Here is a 16,632-nt window from a genome sequence, read left to right as displayed (position 1 = left end):
GCTAGTATTGAAATATGTTTGGATTTCCTGATTGCATGTTTCCTTCTGAAGAAGGATAGCCCAGTATAAAATCTGGAGCTTAAAATGGGTGAGTTGAGGTGCAAGATGTATACATTGGGACATTCGGGGCACAATATGTAAACGGGCCCACAAATCAAGGAGTTGCTAAGGACCCATGACAAGTATTTGCCTCTGTGCCTGGGCCTCCTGGCCGATGCTCCCCAGGGCTGGAATCAGTGTCTATAGTATGGGGTTACGGGGCAATGTGGGGCTTAGCCCCGCCCCCATGGCTCTGCAGGGCACTGCCCTCGTGGGACGTCTCTGCAGTGCCCTGTGCTGGCGGGGGTCCTGGCACTCGGGGGCCTCTGGTGGAGCTGCCCTGATGACCTCTGAATGGCCTTTGTCCATGGTCTTGGACTACATACAGGTCCTGGCTTCTGTCTAGACGGCCAACTCTTGGAACCTCCTTATCACAGGGTTATCTGGCCAGATGGTCACACCCTTCCTGTTGTGTCCCAAACAGGCTCTCTTATTCTCTTCAGTATGCATAGGGTGAGAACGTTCCAAATCTTTAAGTTCTGCTTTGCTTCTGAGGAACAATTCCATCTGTAAGTATTTCTCTCTTCTTGTGTTTTACTCTAAGTAGCCAAGAGAAACCAGGCTGCTCCTTCAAAACTGTGCTTAGAAATCACCTCATCAAATATCCAGTGTTATCACTTGCAAGTTCTACCATCCCCAGAACACGAAGACATGAACATAATCCTGCTATTCTTGGTCAATGTATAACACGGGTGACCTTTCCTCCATTGTCTGATAACATTTCCTCGCTTCCGTCTGAGACCTCATCACTATGGCCTTTACTATCCAGGTCTCTCTAAGAATATGGAGGCTCTCTCTACGGTTTGATTTTTTTCTTTCCGAGTTGTCACCAGAATCACCGACGGCAACGCAGGCTTTTTCTAACATGCACCTCTCAACTCACTGAGCCCCTGCCCTACTCAGCTCCAAAGCTGCTTCCACACTTTTAGGTATTTGTTGCAGCAGCATCCTCACCTGTCAGTGCCAAGTTCCTGTCTCAGTCTGCTCAGGCTGCTACAACAAAATACCACAGACTGGGTGGCTAAGAAAGGACACAAGTTTATTTTCTCAGAGTTCTGGAATCTCAGAAGTCCAAGATCAAGGGGCTGGCAGATTCAGTGTCTACTGAGAACCCACTTCTATGTCCTCACATGGTGGAAGAGGTGAGGGCGCTCTACGGGGTCTCTTTTACAAGGGCACTAATCCCATTCATGAGGGCTCCACCCTCATGACCTAATCACTTCCGACAGACCCCTGACTCCAAATACCATCATATTGGGGGTTAGGATTTCAACACAGGAATTTGGGGGGGGGGGACACAAACATTCAGACCATAGCACTGAATTAAATCACCATGGACATAAGATCCCAAATACTATGGAAATCCAATCCCAAATAAAATGAGTCTTTGGACCACATAATTGGTCCAAAGAGGTTCTCAGAAAATAATCAACTATCATTGCAGCTATCAGATGAAAGAATAATTTTTTCATGCCACCAAAAGTGAAGTTAATATAATTTAAGTATGAATCATCACACAAGCACATTGGTGAATGTACACCAGGTCAATGGTTGAAGAGGTATAAAAATCAGACGCCTAAAGGCAGCAGAACTTGGTCATAATCAATTTCCTGAGATTTTATAGATGTAGGTGAGCACGTTGCTCATGAACAAAGATAAGGGGTAAAAGAAGAAAATGTTTAAGAAAGGGTGAAGCCTACCCAGTCTGCAAAAAGAAAGCTGGGACCTTAAAATTTCATGACAGACTCACACAGGGATGCTGACCAGTGATGTGTGTGGCTTATTATCTTATTTGTTCATTACTTACTAAATATGGACTGTAATTAACAAGCTTCTAGGACTTGACTATTTCAAGCACACTTTTACATGATTTTTTCAATTTACTCGCCATGGTAACACCGATTAGCTTTCATCTCCATTTCACAGTTGAGAAAACTGAGGCTCAAACGTAATTAGCCTCAGAGGACACCATCAGGGAATGACAGACCTAAATAGGAACACTGGGACATGCACAAAAAACAAGTGATAATCCAAGACAGTGTAACAAGACACAGACACACGGACACCCATGCACACACTGTGAGATACAGGTTTCTAGTTGGATTTTCAGGTGCACAGAGAACCTATCTATAATAAAAGGCAGCAGTCGGCTGGTGGATAATGAAGAGCTTGGCATTAAAAAGAAAAAAAAATCTAGTAATTAAGAGCATAAACGAGGCATTGATTAAAAATCACCAATATTTAGTACTCTCCCATATTCCTGTCCTGGCTAGCAATTGATCCTTGACATACTCTACCTCTGGTTTCAATCTTAATCTCCGTCTGTCACCTACAGACTTCCAAGATCATAGACAATAACCCAAGGCTGAGGGATCAGAGCCAGGCAGACAAAGCTCCCAGGAGACGCCAGTTACACACTGTGGGCTGCTTCTGCTCTTGGCTTCTGGAACTCAGCGCCCTCCGGTCTCTAGCTAAGGAAGTGGGGGAGTGGCCGGCGCCTTTCTTCTCTCCCCTGACACTGAATGAGGTGGTCAGAACTACCACCCCAGACGGCGGTCTCCCACTGGCCTCTTTGATCAGAACACAGCATGTCACTGCCCAGTGTGTGTGTGTGTTGGCGGGAGGGGGAGATATTTTCCCTTCATATTCTTCTCCCTCCCTCCTGCAGTCTTCACCAGTCTTACTTTTTGAACTACATGCTCATGAGTATTCCAGGCATACATTTCATACATTTTTATAGCCACCATCTGCTGTCAAGGAACCATCTATCCTTCCTTTCTTTGAGTTTCTGCAAAAGGTTAGAGCATTCTACTAAACATTTAAAATACTTCTCGTATAACCTAGGATACATATTAATTATTCAATTATTCTCCTTACAAGGTATTATACATTTGTGCCAACTAGTTCTCTTCTGTTCAATGAACTCAAGTAATTTCACCAGTTCTCTGAGTAGTTATTATCCAAAACAAAGCAAATCAAAAAAGTCCTGTTTGCTTACTGCAGTACTTTGCTATGGCTGCTATAACAAGTTACCACAAATCGAAAGGCTAAAACAACACAAATAAATGTATGATCCCAGGGTCTGGAGGTCGGGATCCAGCACGGGCCAGATCCACCTGGGCAAAAAAATTCAGGTGCTGGCAGGGCTGCATTCCTTCCATGGGCTTGAGGGGAGACTTGGTTTCCTGCTCATTCAGATACTGGTAGCATTCAGCTCCACTGGCTGTAGGACTGAGGTCCCTCTGCCTTGCTGGCTGTCAAGGGGAGGACCCGTAGTGCCCTCCTCATACAAAGGCTCCTGCGCCTCTGAAGCAGTAAACATCTCCATTTTTAAGGACACACGTGACTAAAATAGTTTGGGTCGGCCCAGCTAACCCAGGATCACCTCCCCATCAAGACCCTCACCTTCACCCCATCTATACGATCCCTTTTGCCATGTGAGACGCCGTATTCACAGGTCCTGGGGATTACAGCGTGGACATCTTTGGGGGACGTTATTCAGCTCACGACACTCCCACATGAAAGGAATTAAGAGGGTGATTTTATCTCGTGTTGGGAGAGGGGGCCATGGCTACCAAGCAGAATGTTAGAGGCCTAGACTGTGGTCCCAGCTGGGCCACTAATGAGCTGAATTACGTTTTGTCCAGATCATTGAACATGAAGGATCCAGCTTCTTCATTCTTTTAATAGATGCCATCTTAGTTCATTGACTTATTCATTCCCATTCACTCATGGAGCACAGGTTGAGGGAGCTGATACTGTGCCAGGCGCTGGGAATACAGCAGTGGACAGAACACAGCAGTCCCTGGACCCTCCTACCGCCCACCCCTACCCCGAGCTTACACTCTGGTGAAGGAAGATAGACAAAAACTAAGTAAACAGAGCAGTAAAATTCGTATGCGGAACAGTGGTAAGTAAATCAGGGCGGGATATAGGAAACATCAGGGGCTCGGCCACTGTAGATGCAGTAGCCACGGACAGACTCAAGGAGCAGGTAGTAACTGTGGGTAGAATTCCCCTCGTTTCACGATAGGATAGTCTTTTGCTCCCAACCTTGTTCTCTTCCCAACAAGAAGAGGTATTCTAACCACCGCAAGCCTGATACATCTGCGTCGGCATTGACGACTGGTGACAATTCAGGCATGGGTTATCAGCTTCTCCCTTTCTATTTTTTAAGTCTACACAAGAGTATAATAATATTATAGAAAAATATTTTTCTAAGATGGAATGACTATGAATGTATAAGTGAGAGACGGGAGTGAAAATATTCTAATCTCTTAAGTCACAAAGTAATTTTACTTGTCAGCTCAACATTTCATTAGGTATTTCAAATCATATCATTCAAACATAAAATTCGAGCAGTGAGTTTTGATAGTGAAACTCAATGCATGTATCATCTAATTCAGGTGGAACTCGTAGCTCTCTCAATCCATCGCCTGCTGCTGTATCCAAACACGCGTCCTCTGCATCACCTGAAGCTCGCTACAATTCCCACAAGAGGAAAAAGAAGAAAATAGCCTGGCTTTTCGAAGAGAAGTGCACCCTTTCAAATGTAAAATATTTAATGTATTACCTTAGCAATGCACTGTTATTTGCAAATCAGCTGAACTATCCCAGAGACAATGATTTCCCAACCGACTTTCACATGTGTTTGGATAGAAAGGCATCAACGCAAAATGGAAGAAAGGAAAAGGAACATTAGAGTGAAAGGTAAGAGACCTGAATTCCCACTGGCAGTCAGTACACCCTGGGGTGTGTCACACAAAATCTTTCCACCCATTTCTTCTCTTAAAAAAGCGACAAAAGTACAGTAATCTCACCTGTCCTGCCTGATTTACAGGGCTGTGGAAGGACCGAATACGGTAGTACCGAAACAAAGTCTTACACAAACTGCAGGAGTATTATCTACGTCAATGTAAGGAATGGTTCTTGCTAGTCAAGTTTAATCCCAGGATAAACGTGAGCACACGGAACATCACAAGCAAAAACACTGAGCTACTCGTGAGGTCTCTGGGAGCCGCCTGCCATAAGGCGGCCTCGGAGGGATACTGGCGGATGCATCCTTCAGACGCATGATTCATGGAGCCTGTACCATCTATCAGACACGGTATGCAATGCTGGACCTAAAGAACGCGGGCGCGCTCACTGTTTGTGGAAGTATGTATATCAGCACTTGCTCATTCCCTCCAACAAGGAATGCGGCAGTGTTACCTTAACGAGGTCCTCCCGGGAGGGAAAACTGGAGACTAAGTAGTTTTCTCTGGTCTTGGTGTTGGTGATGGAGACGTGCAGGCGGTTGTGAGCCAGCTCGTGCGCGTTGGGAGGGAGAATCGCCTCCACTCCGCTCCTGAAGAAGAAATAAGGGAGCCGCTGCGCCCCACTGGCCTGCAAGCCTTGTAGCTGCCCAGACTGGAGACCCGAGAAGGAGCCCGGAGACAGTGACAGCGACACCTATGGCTTACTGGATGGGGGATCTTACATGTCCAAAGCAAAAAAGGCCTGGAGAGACACTCCATCATGTTCGGCAGACGGCAGACAGGACAAAGCAGCCATCTTTGCTACCCAGGGGCGAAGGAGGCCACCATTTATATGGGGAATTGATGTCAGGTGGGCTCATCTGTTACCACAGAAACTAGCAGCTCACAGCCCGTCAGGTTAACGCCCATCGTGGAGGGCAGGTATCTCCCTTTAATAAACTACCAGGTGGAGCCGCTCTGGCCCAAGGATTAGGCCAGTCACGAGCTGGGGCAGGAGGCAAGCACGTTTGTGAGTAGGGTGCAGATGAAGCAAGGACTGGTCGAGCAGGGGATGTACAGAGAGCAAGAGAACAGCCATCTTGAGCGGCTTGGCCACGCACTGCATGATTCACCTTTAATTACTGACCGCCCTGTAAATGCTTCAGGAGAGAGAATGCTGACTGGGCTTGCTACAATGTATCCAGAGCATCCTCTGTCTTCACAGGCTTGGGGGAGGGGGCGGGGGAATGTACTCTATATATGCACCTCAATCGGGCCATGAAATCATAGCCGGGTGTCACTGCCCCGAAAGTCTGCCTTCGGGTTTCTTCGGCAAAACTGTAGGTAAACTCGTTACATTCCTGAAAAAGAAAATTAATAGGTGACCCTATGTTTTGTCAAAAACATTACGATTCTGGTTCCAGAACCCTGTGCCTATCACACAAGGCACCTGGACCGTATAAAGCCAACCCCAGATGTCGGATGCTTCACAGGCACGCATCCCCACGAGGCCTGTCCCTCACCCACCATTCCTGGGCCCCAGGCAAGCTATATGGTCTGCCAATTGCAATCTTTTTTTTTCTTTTTCTTTTTCTTTTTAAACCACCTCACATGGCTTTGCCCACCTGTGGAAAATCCTTGACGGCTGGGTTCCAATTGTAACTGAGCACATTTCTCTACAGGCCTCTCCAACATAATTAAATTCCTCACCCACACCAATCCTGTGGCCTCTGGAACGTTCGGACTGCAGCTCTGCAACAGTGCGGACGATTCACACCACCACCAACAACAGAGAAAGGGCTTGCGATGACTCTACCGGGTCAGCGTCCTTGGAGATTAGCTTGGGGCACTGGTCTTTCACAAAAGTGCCCCCAGTCGGGGCTAACAGGGAGCCAGTGCTGGGATCCACTGATGCGGCCTCTGTTGCCTCGTCTTCATATAACAACGTAAGGTGGGTATGGTCACCGCACTAGACGGCTAAGGAAACTGACGTTTGGAGGGTTAAGTATCTTTCCCACTGTGCCATCGAAAATGAGCGTCAGTGCCAGGATTTAAACCCAGGTCTATCTTTCATTTATTAGTTCATCCATTCAGCAACCTACTGGGCACCAGGCGGTGGGCTAGGAACTGGGATTCGATGGCTGAGCGTGAGATACACAGAGCCCCTGCCTTCCTGGGACTGAGGAGTCCCTCGGTGAGGAGATGGCAGGGCGCCAGGACAGCATCCATGTATGGGGCAGATTCACATCCCCTCCTTCCCCCGAAGGTTAGGGTAGCCCCGGACCCTGAGAATTGGTGCCCTTACACAGCAAAAGGGACTTTCCACATGCGATTAAGTTAAGGGTTGCGAGATCAGGAGATGCTCCTGGATTATCTCAGTGAACCCAATATAATCACAAGGGTCCTTGTAAGGGGGAGAGGCGGGCAGGAGGGTCAGAGTTGGCGAGATGTCAAGGTGCTATGCTTATGACTTTACAGATCGAGGAAGGAGCCAGAGCCAGGGAAGGCAGGACACCTCTAGCACCTGGAAAAGGCCAGGACACACATTGTCCTCCGGAGCCTCCAGAGGGAGCGTGGCCCTGCTGACACTTTGATTGTAGACAGTGAGACCTTTTCAGACGTCTGACCTCCAGAACTGTTAGAAAATAAACGTGTGTTGTTCAGAGCTGCTATGTTTACTGTCATCTGTTGCAGCAGCAACTGGGAGCTAACACAGTGGGCATCAACCTCCAACCTCACTTTGCTAGGCTGAGACCTAAGATACAGACAGGAGTTGGACAGGAGACGGAGGTGGCATACGACAACAGGCAGAGGTAGCGGTGAGAAGAGTGCAAGCAGCTCAGACGGGGCAGAGACCAGAAAGGCAACCTCAGTGAGCCATGAGAGGGCTAAGGTCCACGTGGCCCTGGGAGTCGTACTAAGATATCTGCACCCCAGGTGAGAAGGGAACCCTCCTACACTGTTGCTGGGAATGGAAATCTCAGCCACTATGGAGAACAGTATGGAGGTTACTTAAAAAACTAAAAATAGAGCTACCATATGATCCTGCAATCCCACTCCTGGGCATATGTCCAGAGAAAACCATACTTTGAAAAGATATATGCACCCCTATGTTCATAGCAGCACTATTTACAACAGCCAGGACATGGGAACAGCCTAAATGTCCATCAACAGATGAATGGATACAGAAGATGTGGCACATAAATACCATGGAATATTACTCAGCCACTAAAAAGAATGAAATAATGCCATTTGCAGCAACATGGATGGACCTGGAGATTATCATACTAAGTGAAGTAAGTCAGAAAAAGACAAATATTATATGATACTGCTTATACATGAAATCTTAAAAAACTGATACAAATGAACTTATTTACAAAACAGAAGCAGACTCACAGACTTAGAGAATGAAATTATGGTTACTGGGGGGAAGGATGGGGGGAGCGATAAATTGGGAGTGTGCGATTGACATGTACACACTACTACATTTAAAGTGGATAACCAACAAGGACCTTCTGTAGAGCACAGGGAGCTCCGTTCAATATTAGGTAACAACCTAAATGGGAAAAGCATTTAAAAAAGAATAGATACATGTGTATGTATAACTGAATCACTTTGTTGTACACCTGAAACTATCACAACATTGTTAATTAACTATACTCCAGGGCTTCCCTGGTGGCGCAGTGGTTGAGAATCTGCCTGGCAACACAGGGGACACGGGTTCGAGCCCTGGTTCGGGAGGATCCCACATGCCGCGGAGCAGCTAGGCCCGTGCGCCACGGCTGCTGAGCCTGCGCTCTAGAGCCTGCGAGCCACCACTACTGAGCCCACGAGCCACAATTACTGAGCCAGTGCTCTAGCGCCCACGAGCCACGGCTACTGAAGCCCGCGTGCCTAGAGCCCGTGCACTGCAACGAAGAGTAGCCCCCGCTCGCTGCAACTAGAGAAAACCCACAGGCAGCGACAAAGACCCAATGCAGCCAAAAATAAATAAATAAAAAAAATGTTAAAAAAAAAACTATACTCCAATATAAAATGAAAAGTAAAAGAAAAAAAAAGAAATCTGCACCCCATCCTGAGTCAACAGGATCCCGGGGGTGAGAGAGGGGGAGGTCACAGGATGAGATGTTCAGATTTGTGTTTGGGTGAAATCACTCTGAATGCTTAGGTAGGTGGATTGTAGGCAGCAGGGGCAGACGCAGCCCTGCCTGTTCAAGAAGCCGCTGTAGACTTCTAGCTGAGAAATGGGGGTGCCCCCCCCCCCAGTGTATGCTCTTTCTACTAAGCCACACTGCACACCCAGCTTATTTTCTTGTATTATTTTTGGTTACACACACACACACACACACACACACACACACACACAGACACGGCCCCTGACCAGACTGGAAACCTATTAAGGAATGCACTTATCTTTGAGTTAGCTCCCTGCTGTGTCTAACGCCATGCCTGGCAAATTCTGAGGGCTGAGGAAAGGCCGGCTGCGCTGAGCTTTTTAACATATCAAAGTCTAAATCTGCCTGCCACCTAAAATACACCAGCGTCAGGTGCTGGTCTTAATTATACATGCACCAGCTCGGAGCTGGATTCATTACCCACATCGCTGTCACAACACCACAAAGCTCGAAGAACTTATATACCAACAGGGAGAACTGAGCTAACAGGGACTTGAGTAGGTAGAAAACAGTTTCCTAAGAAAGCTCAAAGCCATCCTTCAAGGGGTAGATTTCAAATGCTCAAGAGAAAAGAAATAAAGTAACCTCAAGGCAAATGGCTGAAAACTGATTTTGAGAAAAGAGAAACGAGGATGCCCTAGGTGAATCCAGAGAATCATTTTCCACTTGCCAACGTGAGCGCCCGATAAAGAGTTACCCCTAAGGCCTGACCAACACAATGAGACAATACGACTGGATCTCCAATTTACCGAAAATGTAAAAAAGAACAGGTAATCGGACTGATATCAAAAGTCTCAAATTCAGGTAAAGGATTCAATGTCTGAACATCGCAGAATTTCAGTGAAGGGGCTATATGATCACAGCATTTCCAAATCAGTCTAATTCTAAATCACACTTAATATATTTCAAACTGCTGAGGATTCAAAACCAAATCTACCCCAATCCAAAGCTGGGGATTTGCTCCCACCTAAAGGAAAGACTGCACTGAACAGGAGTAAACAACCCCTTAGTAGCCCTGTGCTTCAGAAAGGAAATAAAGAGCTGGGAGGGACTAGCCTGCACTTCAAAGCACATGAGTCTGCTACTTTCCCTGACTTCACGTTCTCATCCTGTACAATCTCTAAAATTTTCCATCACTTTTCTAGTATATAAAAAAGAAAAAGAGCAGTGGATTTCTGAATAACTGGTCTAAAGTCCAGTTTCTCTTCCATAAGCAGCTCATCAGAGATTTGAAAACAAGATTTCTGATGTTTAAAATGTTGTGGATTTCAACATTTAAATGTGACAAATGCATCCTTGGGCATGGAAATGTTAATCATTATTTGATTACTATTCCAAGCTGCTAGAGAATGTAAGTAATTAACAGATAGAATATTCTCCACCTGCAGAAGCCAGTTCTCACAGTCAGAGAATGCATGATGGCTGTCTAGAAGCAGAAAACAGGCTTTAAAAACATAGATTACATTAAATGAAATACTTAATGCTCATTTTTATTACTTCTAGATAAACTGCTTGGAATTCAGGGCTTCTTCTTACTGTGGGAATGAAAAACAAATTAAATTCCAATATCATTCCTCTTAAGAGAGATTACAGGGACTTCCCCCGTGGCACAGTGGTTGAGAATCCACCTGCCAATGCAGGGGACACAGGTTCGATCCCTGGTCTGGGAGGATCCCACATGCTGCGGAGCAACTAAGCCCGTGTGCCACAACTATTGAGCCCGCGTGCTGCAACTACTGAAGCCGGCGTGCCTAGAGCCCGTGCTCTGCAACAAGAGAAGCCAGAGCAATGAGGAGCCCTCGCACGGCAACAAAGAGTAGCCCCTGCTCGCCGCAACTAGAGAAAGCCCGCGTGCAGAAACGAAGACCCAACGCAGCCAAAAATAAATAAAAATTAAAAAAAAAAAGATATTACAGGCCAACATTTTAGTTTATATGCCTGTCTGTAAATAGGAGCAAGCAAAGACTTATCAGCCACATGTTCAAGGCCTTGAGAACAGGCTCTGTGCTCTTCTCATGATCAGTTAATGGAGAAATATCCTTTGCTTGAAAGAAACAAAGCTGGAATCTTAAGACTAAATAAACACTCAAGAGTAAAAGAAGGGATTTTATTTCCTTGTCTTGTTGTCACCCAAAATAATAATCTTTTCCAAATGGAGAGCAGAGATCCTGAATGATTAAATTTTAAAAGAAGTCAACCTTTTCTGTTTCCCAGGCAAAGGATTATTTCTCTGCAGTTAACTTAGTAGATAGTTAACAATCATCTTCGTTGTTTGGGCGTAATTTCTGGATGAGAAACACAGTCTAGTTACTACTTAATTACCTCTATTTTTTGTGGCGCTGTTAGCAGGACAGAAGCAACCAAGGATCCCGCAGAAGCCCCGGCAAAGGCCTTGACATTCTTCAGGAGCTTTTGGCCGTGTTTGTAAAGTGCGGATGCTGCCCCCAAGTGGTAAATGCCCAGAAACCCACACGCTGCAAACGACAAGTTGATGTGCTTCATTCTAGCTGTGAAATTGGTGACACAAAACCCAAAAATGCCCGTTAAGTTGGTATAGTTTGTTCCACATGCTGTGTACTCTTATGCTAGCCTCATTCCAAGGCTTTCTTTTATATACAGAATTCTCTGTTCTAAGCATAATCTTTTCAATTAAAGTCTAATTAATCACCCAAATCTTTCAAGGAAACTTTTCCTTCTCTCACCTTGACCCACTACAATCATATTAATTAAAAAAAAAAAAAAAAACTACAACAGTCTATATTTGTTCAGTACATAGACTATGCAACCTACTTTTTAATTACTTGGCAAAAACCAAATGGTTAAATTCCCATTGGCAAGGCATTTGGTCCTTTTTTCTTGACCTTTTGATACTTTTGGGGGTGTGGGCTACTGGTAAAATCATTAGAGAAGGTAGCAAACTTCAAATGAAAGACACATTTGCTCTTTGCGAGTGCATCAGTGAATTTAAAACATATGTCTCGACTCCCCACCGTTTCCATCGTGAGCATCCGTTTTTTGTTGCTGTTGTTTTGTTTTGTTTTTTTTAACCTGATGCTCTCAATTATTCAATAATGCAATACTCAATTATTCAACGATGCAGTGTATTTCATAGCCAAGTTTCTCAAGACAAACTGAGGTCATGACTGGCGAGGGCAACTGGAGGCTCAAAGAAATGACATCTGCATCACCTGATACTTGCAACAAATCTAACAATGAAACTGTATTTCACGAAACTTCAGGGGGAACGATTTCACCACGTGTATAAAACAGTGCCCCCCCCACATTGCTCCCCCTGGATGCCCTCAGGGGTTTCTCGGGGGTCCCGGGACCGTCAGATTAGGCACTTGGTCCCGGCCTGGAATTTATTTAGGAACCGAAAACACTCGTTCTGATGCGCAGAGCCAGGCCCTGTGCGAAAGGAGGCTCAAGTGCTGCAGCCGAGCCCCGGTTTGGGTTTAATTTCTTCAGACTGGAGAGCGCAGAAGGGATGGGTCTCCAGGGGGGCCGACCCATCGTACGCAGGCCCAGTGCCCCCACTATCCTGTGGTCTGGGGGTGGCGGGACGAGGGTCGCTGCTGCAACACCCCCAGGGATGCCTACACGGACCCACTCGCCCGGGAGCCACCTCCGGAGGGCCAGAACCTGCCCCCCGCCCGCCCCGCGCTCCGCCCTACCAATGCAGGTCTGAGGCATTTCCGTGTAGAACTTCGTCCCCCGCCACTCCCAGCCCGTCATCCCTTATCCGGAAGGCGGGGCCGGGCCGTCAGTCAACCGGGCCGTGCCTATCAGGGCCGGACCACGCCCGCCCAAGAAGCTTCCGCAGAAGTGATTGAGGCCGGACTACCCGCGCGGGTCTGTGACGTCATCGCGCCGATGCGTGCGTCCGCTAGGCTCCGCCTGCTCCACTTAAACCGCTGGACTCGGCATGGCGGCGCGCCCTCGGCCGCTTGACCTTGGTGTCCCCTAGGGCGGGTAAGGGATAAGACTTTCTCGTCTCGGGTCATACTGTCTTCGGATACCTCGGGATGCATTTTAGTCCCTATGCGCCACGTGCGGGCCGGCCCTCACCTGCACGTCTGCTGACCCTGAACGACCCTCATTTTCTGTGCGCCGGAAGTGCTTGGCCTTCTTGGCGGCTGCTCCCCGGCAGTGGTTTCCCTCCCCCCTCAGCCTCGGGGCGGTCCAGCTGTCCGTGTAAGGGCGGGGTCTAGCGGCTACGTTGGGATTGGATGCCCCGCAGCTTTTGGAAGACTACCTCAGATATTTCCTTAAGCATTGGTGGAAAGGTCGCACTATGGCTTTCGGCAGCGTTCACGTCCGTAGCCCTCCTTAAGCTGTGTGGCCTTGGGTGGGTTATATGACCTCTCTGAGCTTCCCAGGTGACTTCTCTGCAAAATGGGATGGTGAAATCCGAGCTGGTGCTAAATCGTAACGTTCATGCTGCATAGCAGGGCTTCAGCAGACCAGCCTGTGTCGTCTGGTAGCACCACTGGCTCTGGGTAGATCTGAGAAGCACCTTTCTAAGGCGGCCCACTTGGCTTGCATTCCCGCCCGGATTCAAAGGACTGACAATTCCTTCTCTCCCTCAACAGTGTCTTCCCTATCTAATCCTAACAAGCAAGCCTTAAGGAATTGCAGAGTTTCTGGTTGAAGGTTCTCCAGGCCCCCTTGTTAAAGGACAGATTTACGCTCACTGAAGTACAGAAGAGAATCCGAAAAACGCGTGTCTGTACCTTAAGCATGAGAGGGAGTGGGTGGTAGCTCCCCAGATGGCCTTTACCTTGGCCTTTTTTCTTTCTCCCTCATTTGGGATGCTAGTGACCTGGGCTCTGGCCCACAACACTTTCTGTAAGCAAGAACGCTGGATGTCATGACTAAGGAAGAGATCTCGTGTTTATTCTTGTAAGTAGACTTCTGAGACAGCTGTTTCTGCAGGCACCCTAATGCCTATGCATAGCACAACTGCATTACTCTGAATTCTTTACTACTATTCGAATTTAGTCACGGGAAGGGCAAGTGTGTGTATATCCAGGAAATATAGAAGGACAACCTGTTTTTTTTGTTGTTTTTTTTTTTTTTATTGCGGTACGCGGGCCTCTCACTGTTGTGGCCTCTCCCGTTGCGGAGCACAGGCTCCGGACGCACAGGCTCAGCGGCCATGGCTCACGGGCCCAGCCGCGCCGCGGCATGTGGGATCCTCCCGGACCGGGGCACGAACCTGCGTCCCCTGCATCGGCAGGCGGACTCTCAACCACTGCGCCACCAGGGAAGCCCAAGCTGTTCATTCTTGCCTTCTTCCATTTCCTTCGAACTCTCTGGTAGGGTGTGGTCTTCCCAAGAGAGCTTCCTCCGGGAAACTTATTAGAAAGGAATAATCCCAGGCCTCAGATCTCCTGAAGCAGAGTCTGCATTTTAACAGCACCCTCAGGCATTGCTATGCACACTAAAGTTTGCAAAGCCCTGGTCTGACTCCTGGGGTGCTCTGGTTTAAAGTGGTGTGGTGGCATCGAAAATTTAAGCACAGACAAGGTCCACAGAGCCAGAATTTGCAGTGGTGGCCGGGCCACCTATTTGCTGCTTTGGGGCACTGCCAGCAGGTCGATTCAGAAGACAGGTGAGAAATTTGTCTTTGGGGCAGGCAGGACGCACACCACGGCTTTGGGATCCTTTGCTTAAAGGAAAGATGAGATCAGCCGTTATTACCACCCCTGCCGGTGAGTGCGATCCCCCCAAATTTAAGGGTCACAGGAAAAGTGTCCACAAAGCTCCATAACGTAATTCTTAACAATTTAAACTCTTTTTTTTTTAACTCTCTCCTTTCTCCCTTCTACCCCATGTCATACCCACATGCAACTAATTAAAAGGTTCCGTTTCCTAAGGTAAGGAAGAATATCATTCATTCACGTTTGTCTTTATAATCTCAGCGCCATGCATGGCACTTGGCACATACTGTGTGATTAACAAATATTTGTTTTGATTGTTGGATTTAAGTAAATTACTCTTGTGATGTGAGTATATAGTAATTTAATTGCCTTTTCAGAACATCTTTCAGTAAATCTTTTGCCTGGTTTTGCCTCTCTTTTTTCCTTAGTAATTTATAGTTTTTTTTTCTTTTATAAATTTATTTATTTTTATTTATTTATCTTTGGCTGCATTGGGTGTTCGTTGCGGCGCACGGGCTTCTCATTGCGGTGGCTTCTCTTGTGGAGCATGGGCTCTAGGCGTGCGGGCTTCAGTAGTTGTGGCTTGCGGGCTCGGTAGTTGTGGCTCATGGGCTTAGTTGCCCCGCGGCACGTGGGATCTTCCCGGACCAGGGCTCGAACCCGTGTCCCCTGCGTTGGCAGGTGGATTCTTAACCACTGCGCCACCAGGGAAACCCGGTAATTTAGTTTTTTGGGTTTTTTTTTAATTAATTAATTTATTTATTTATGGCTGTGTTGTGTCTTCGTTTCTGTGCATGGGCTTTCTCTAGTTGTGGCAAGCGGGGGCCACTCTTCATCACGGTGCGCAGGCCTCTCACTATCGCGGCCTCTGTTGTTGCGGAGCACAGGCTCCAGACGTGCAGGCTCAGTAATTGTGGCTCACGGGCCCAGTTGCTCTGCGGCATGTGGGATCTTCCCAGACCAGGGCTCGAACCCGTGTCCCCTGCATTGGCAGGCAGATTCTCAACCACTGCGCCACCAGGGAAACCCCGTAATTTAGTTTTGAACTGGTTTATTTTCTAGCCATTTATCGAACATTTAAGTATCCATTGTTTAACAAACACAGTGTTGATTCAGGGCACACAAAGTTGACAGGAATTCAGTTCTTTCTCATCTAGAGCCTAGAGGGTAGGGAGACAGTCAATGTGTAATTGCAGAGGCGTGATCATGTGCTCGTACAAAGCCACACACGGGTGCTGTGCATGTCCACACTGAGCTGGGGGGCAGCAAACCCTTAGCTCTGGGAGGTACCTACGAGAGCAGCTGGCACAGAAACGAAGTGCCCAAGGCTTTCCACATCCCCGGCTTCCTCCCGCAAGATTTGATCATGTATTCTCCTAAAGAGAGAAAGGTATGGGGTAAGGGAGGGATAAGGGATGCTTGCCACACCTCGGCCCCAAGGACTGAGCCTATCGCACAGTGTCTGGGTGTAATCTCGTGTTCCAGTCTACTGTCCACGCGGTGGCATTTATTTTCCAACCTTGGCATCTTAGTACAGCTGAACAGCTCTGTGGGGCACATGCCATCGTTCCCCGCGACACCCATACCCTCCCTCCGTGTACGAACTCCTCACCCCTGTCACCCCCTCCCAGAGCCTTGCAAGCTGAACTTGATGCACTTTAAAAGTTAGATGCACAGCCTTTAATTTCAGAGGATTGTGGCCACACCGTTGGCACACACAGCAGCGCCCTTTGCCACAGGGGCCTCGAGGTGATAGCTCGGGTCACCACACCCTCTGTGCCTTGTTGAAGCATTCCCTTGTTTTGAGACCACCGTAGAATTCTGAGCGAGGCAGTTCTGCAGTCGTGGAGTAGAGCGTCCCACGTGAAGCCACAGGGGAGGCTCCATGCCTTCCCACAGGTGGTTGTTTTCTCTCAGGAGGCGTCGCGAAAGCCACCGTGTGGAGGGGCAGCCCGGGAA

The 16,632-nt window shown here is 47.6% G+C and overlaps 1 protein-coding gene across 3 annotated transcripts in view; it reads right to left on the bottom strand.

Moving 5' to 3' along the window:
* LOC101335186 (patatin-like phospholipase domain-containing protein 4) overlaps window positions 1–13,141 on the bottom strand; it is a 33,905-nt gene extending 20,764 nt beyond the window's left edge. Inside the window, exons 1-4 of one of the 3 annotated variants that reach the window (XM_073799732.1) lie at window positions 13,079–13,141; window positions 11,333–11,517; window positions 6,102–6,196; window positions 5,311–5,446 (exon numbers count right to left, since the gene is read on the bottom strand). In XM_073799732.1, coding sequence (XP_073655833.1) covers window positions 5,311–5,446; window positions 6,102–6,196; window positions 11,333–11,512 — 411 coding nt within the window. In that variant the 5' untranslated portion in view covers window positions 11,513–11,517; window positions 13,079–13,141. Of the gene's footprint in view, window positions 1–5,310; window positions 5,447–6,101; window positions 6,197–6,545; window positions 7,471–11,332; window positions 11,518–12,684; window positions 12,982–13,078 lie in introns of those variants that run through there. The other 2 variants (XM_033850198.2, XM_033850199.2) reach the window with 2 other exon arrangements.
* Window positions 13,142–16,632: the final 3,491 nt, after the last annotated feature.

Source organism: Tursiops truncatus, chromosome Y (assembly GCF_011762595.2).
Source record: "Tursiops truncatus isolate mTurTru1 chromosome Y, mTurTru1.mat.Y, whole genome shotgun sequence".
In the NCBI taxonomy this organism is placed as follows: Eukaryota; Metazoa; Chordata; class Mammalia; order Artiodactyla; family Delphinidae; genus Tursiops; species Tursiops truncatus.
The sequence above is the reverse complement of the archived record's forward strand: the minus strand, read 5'-3'. Positions and strand labels throughout refer to the sequence as shown.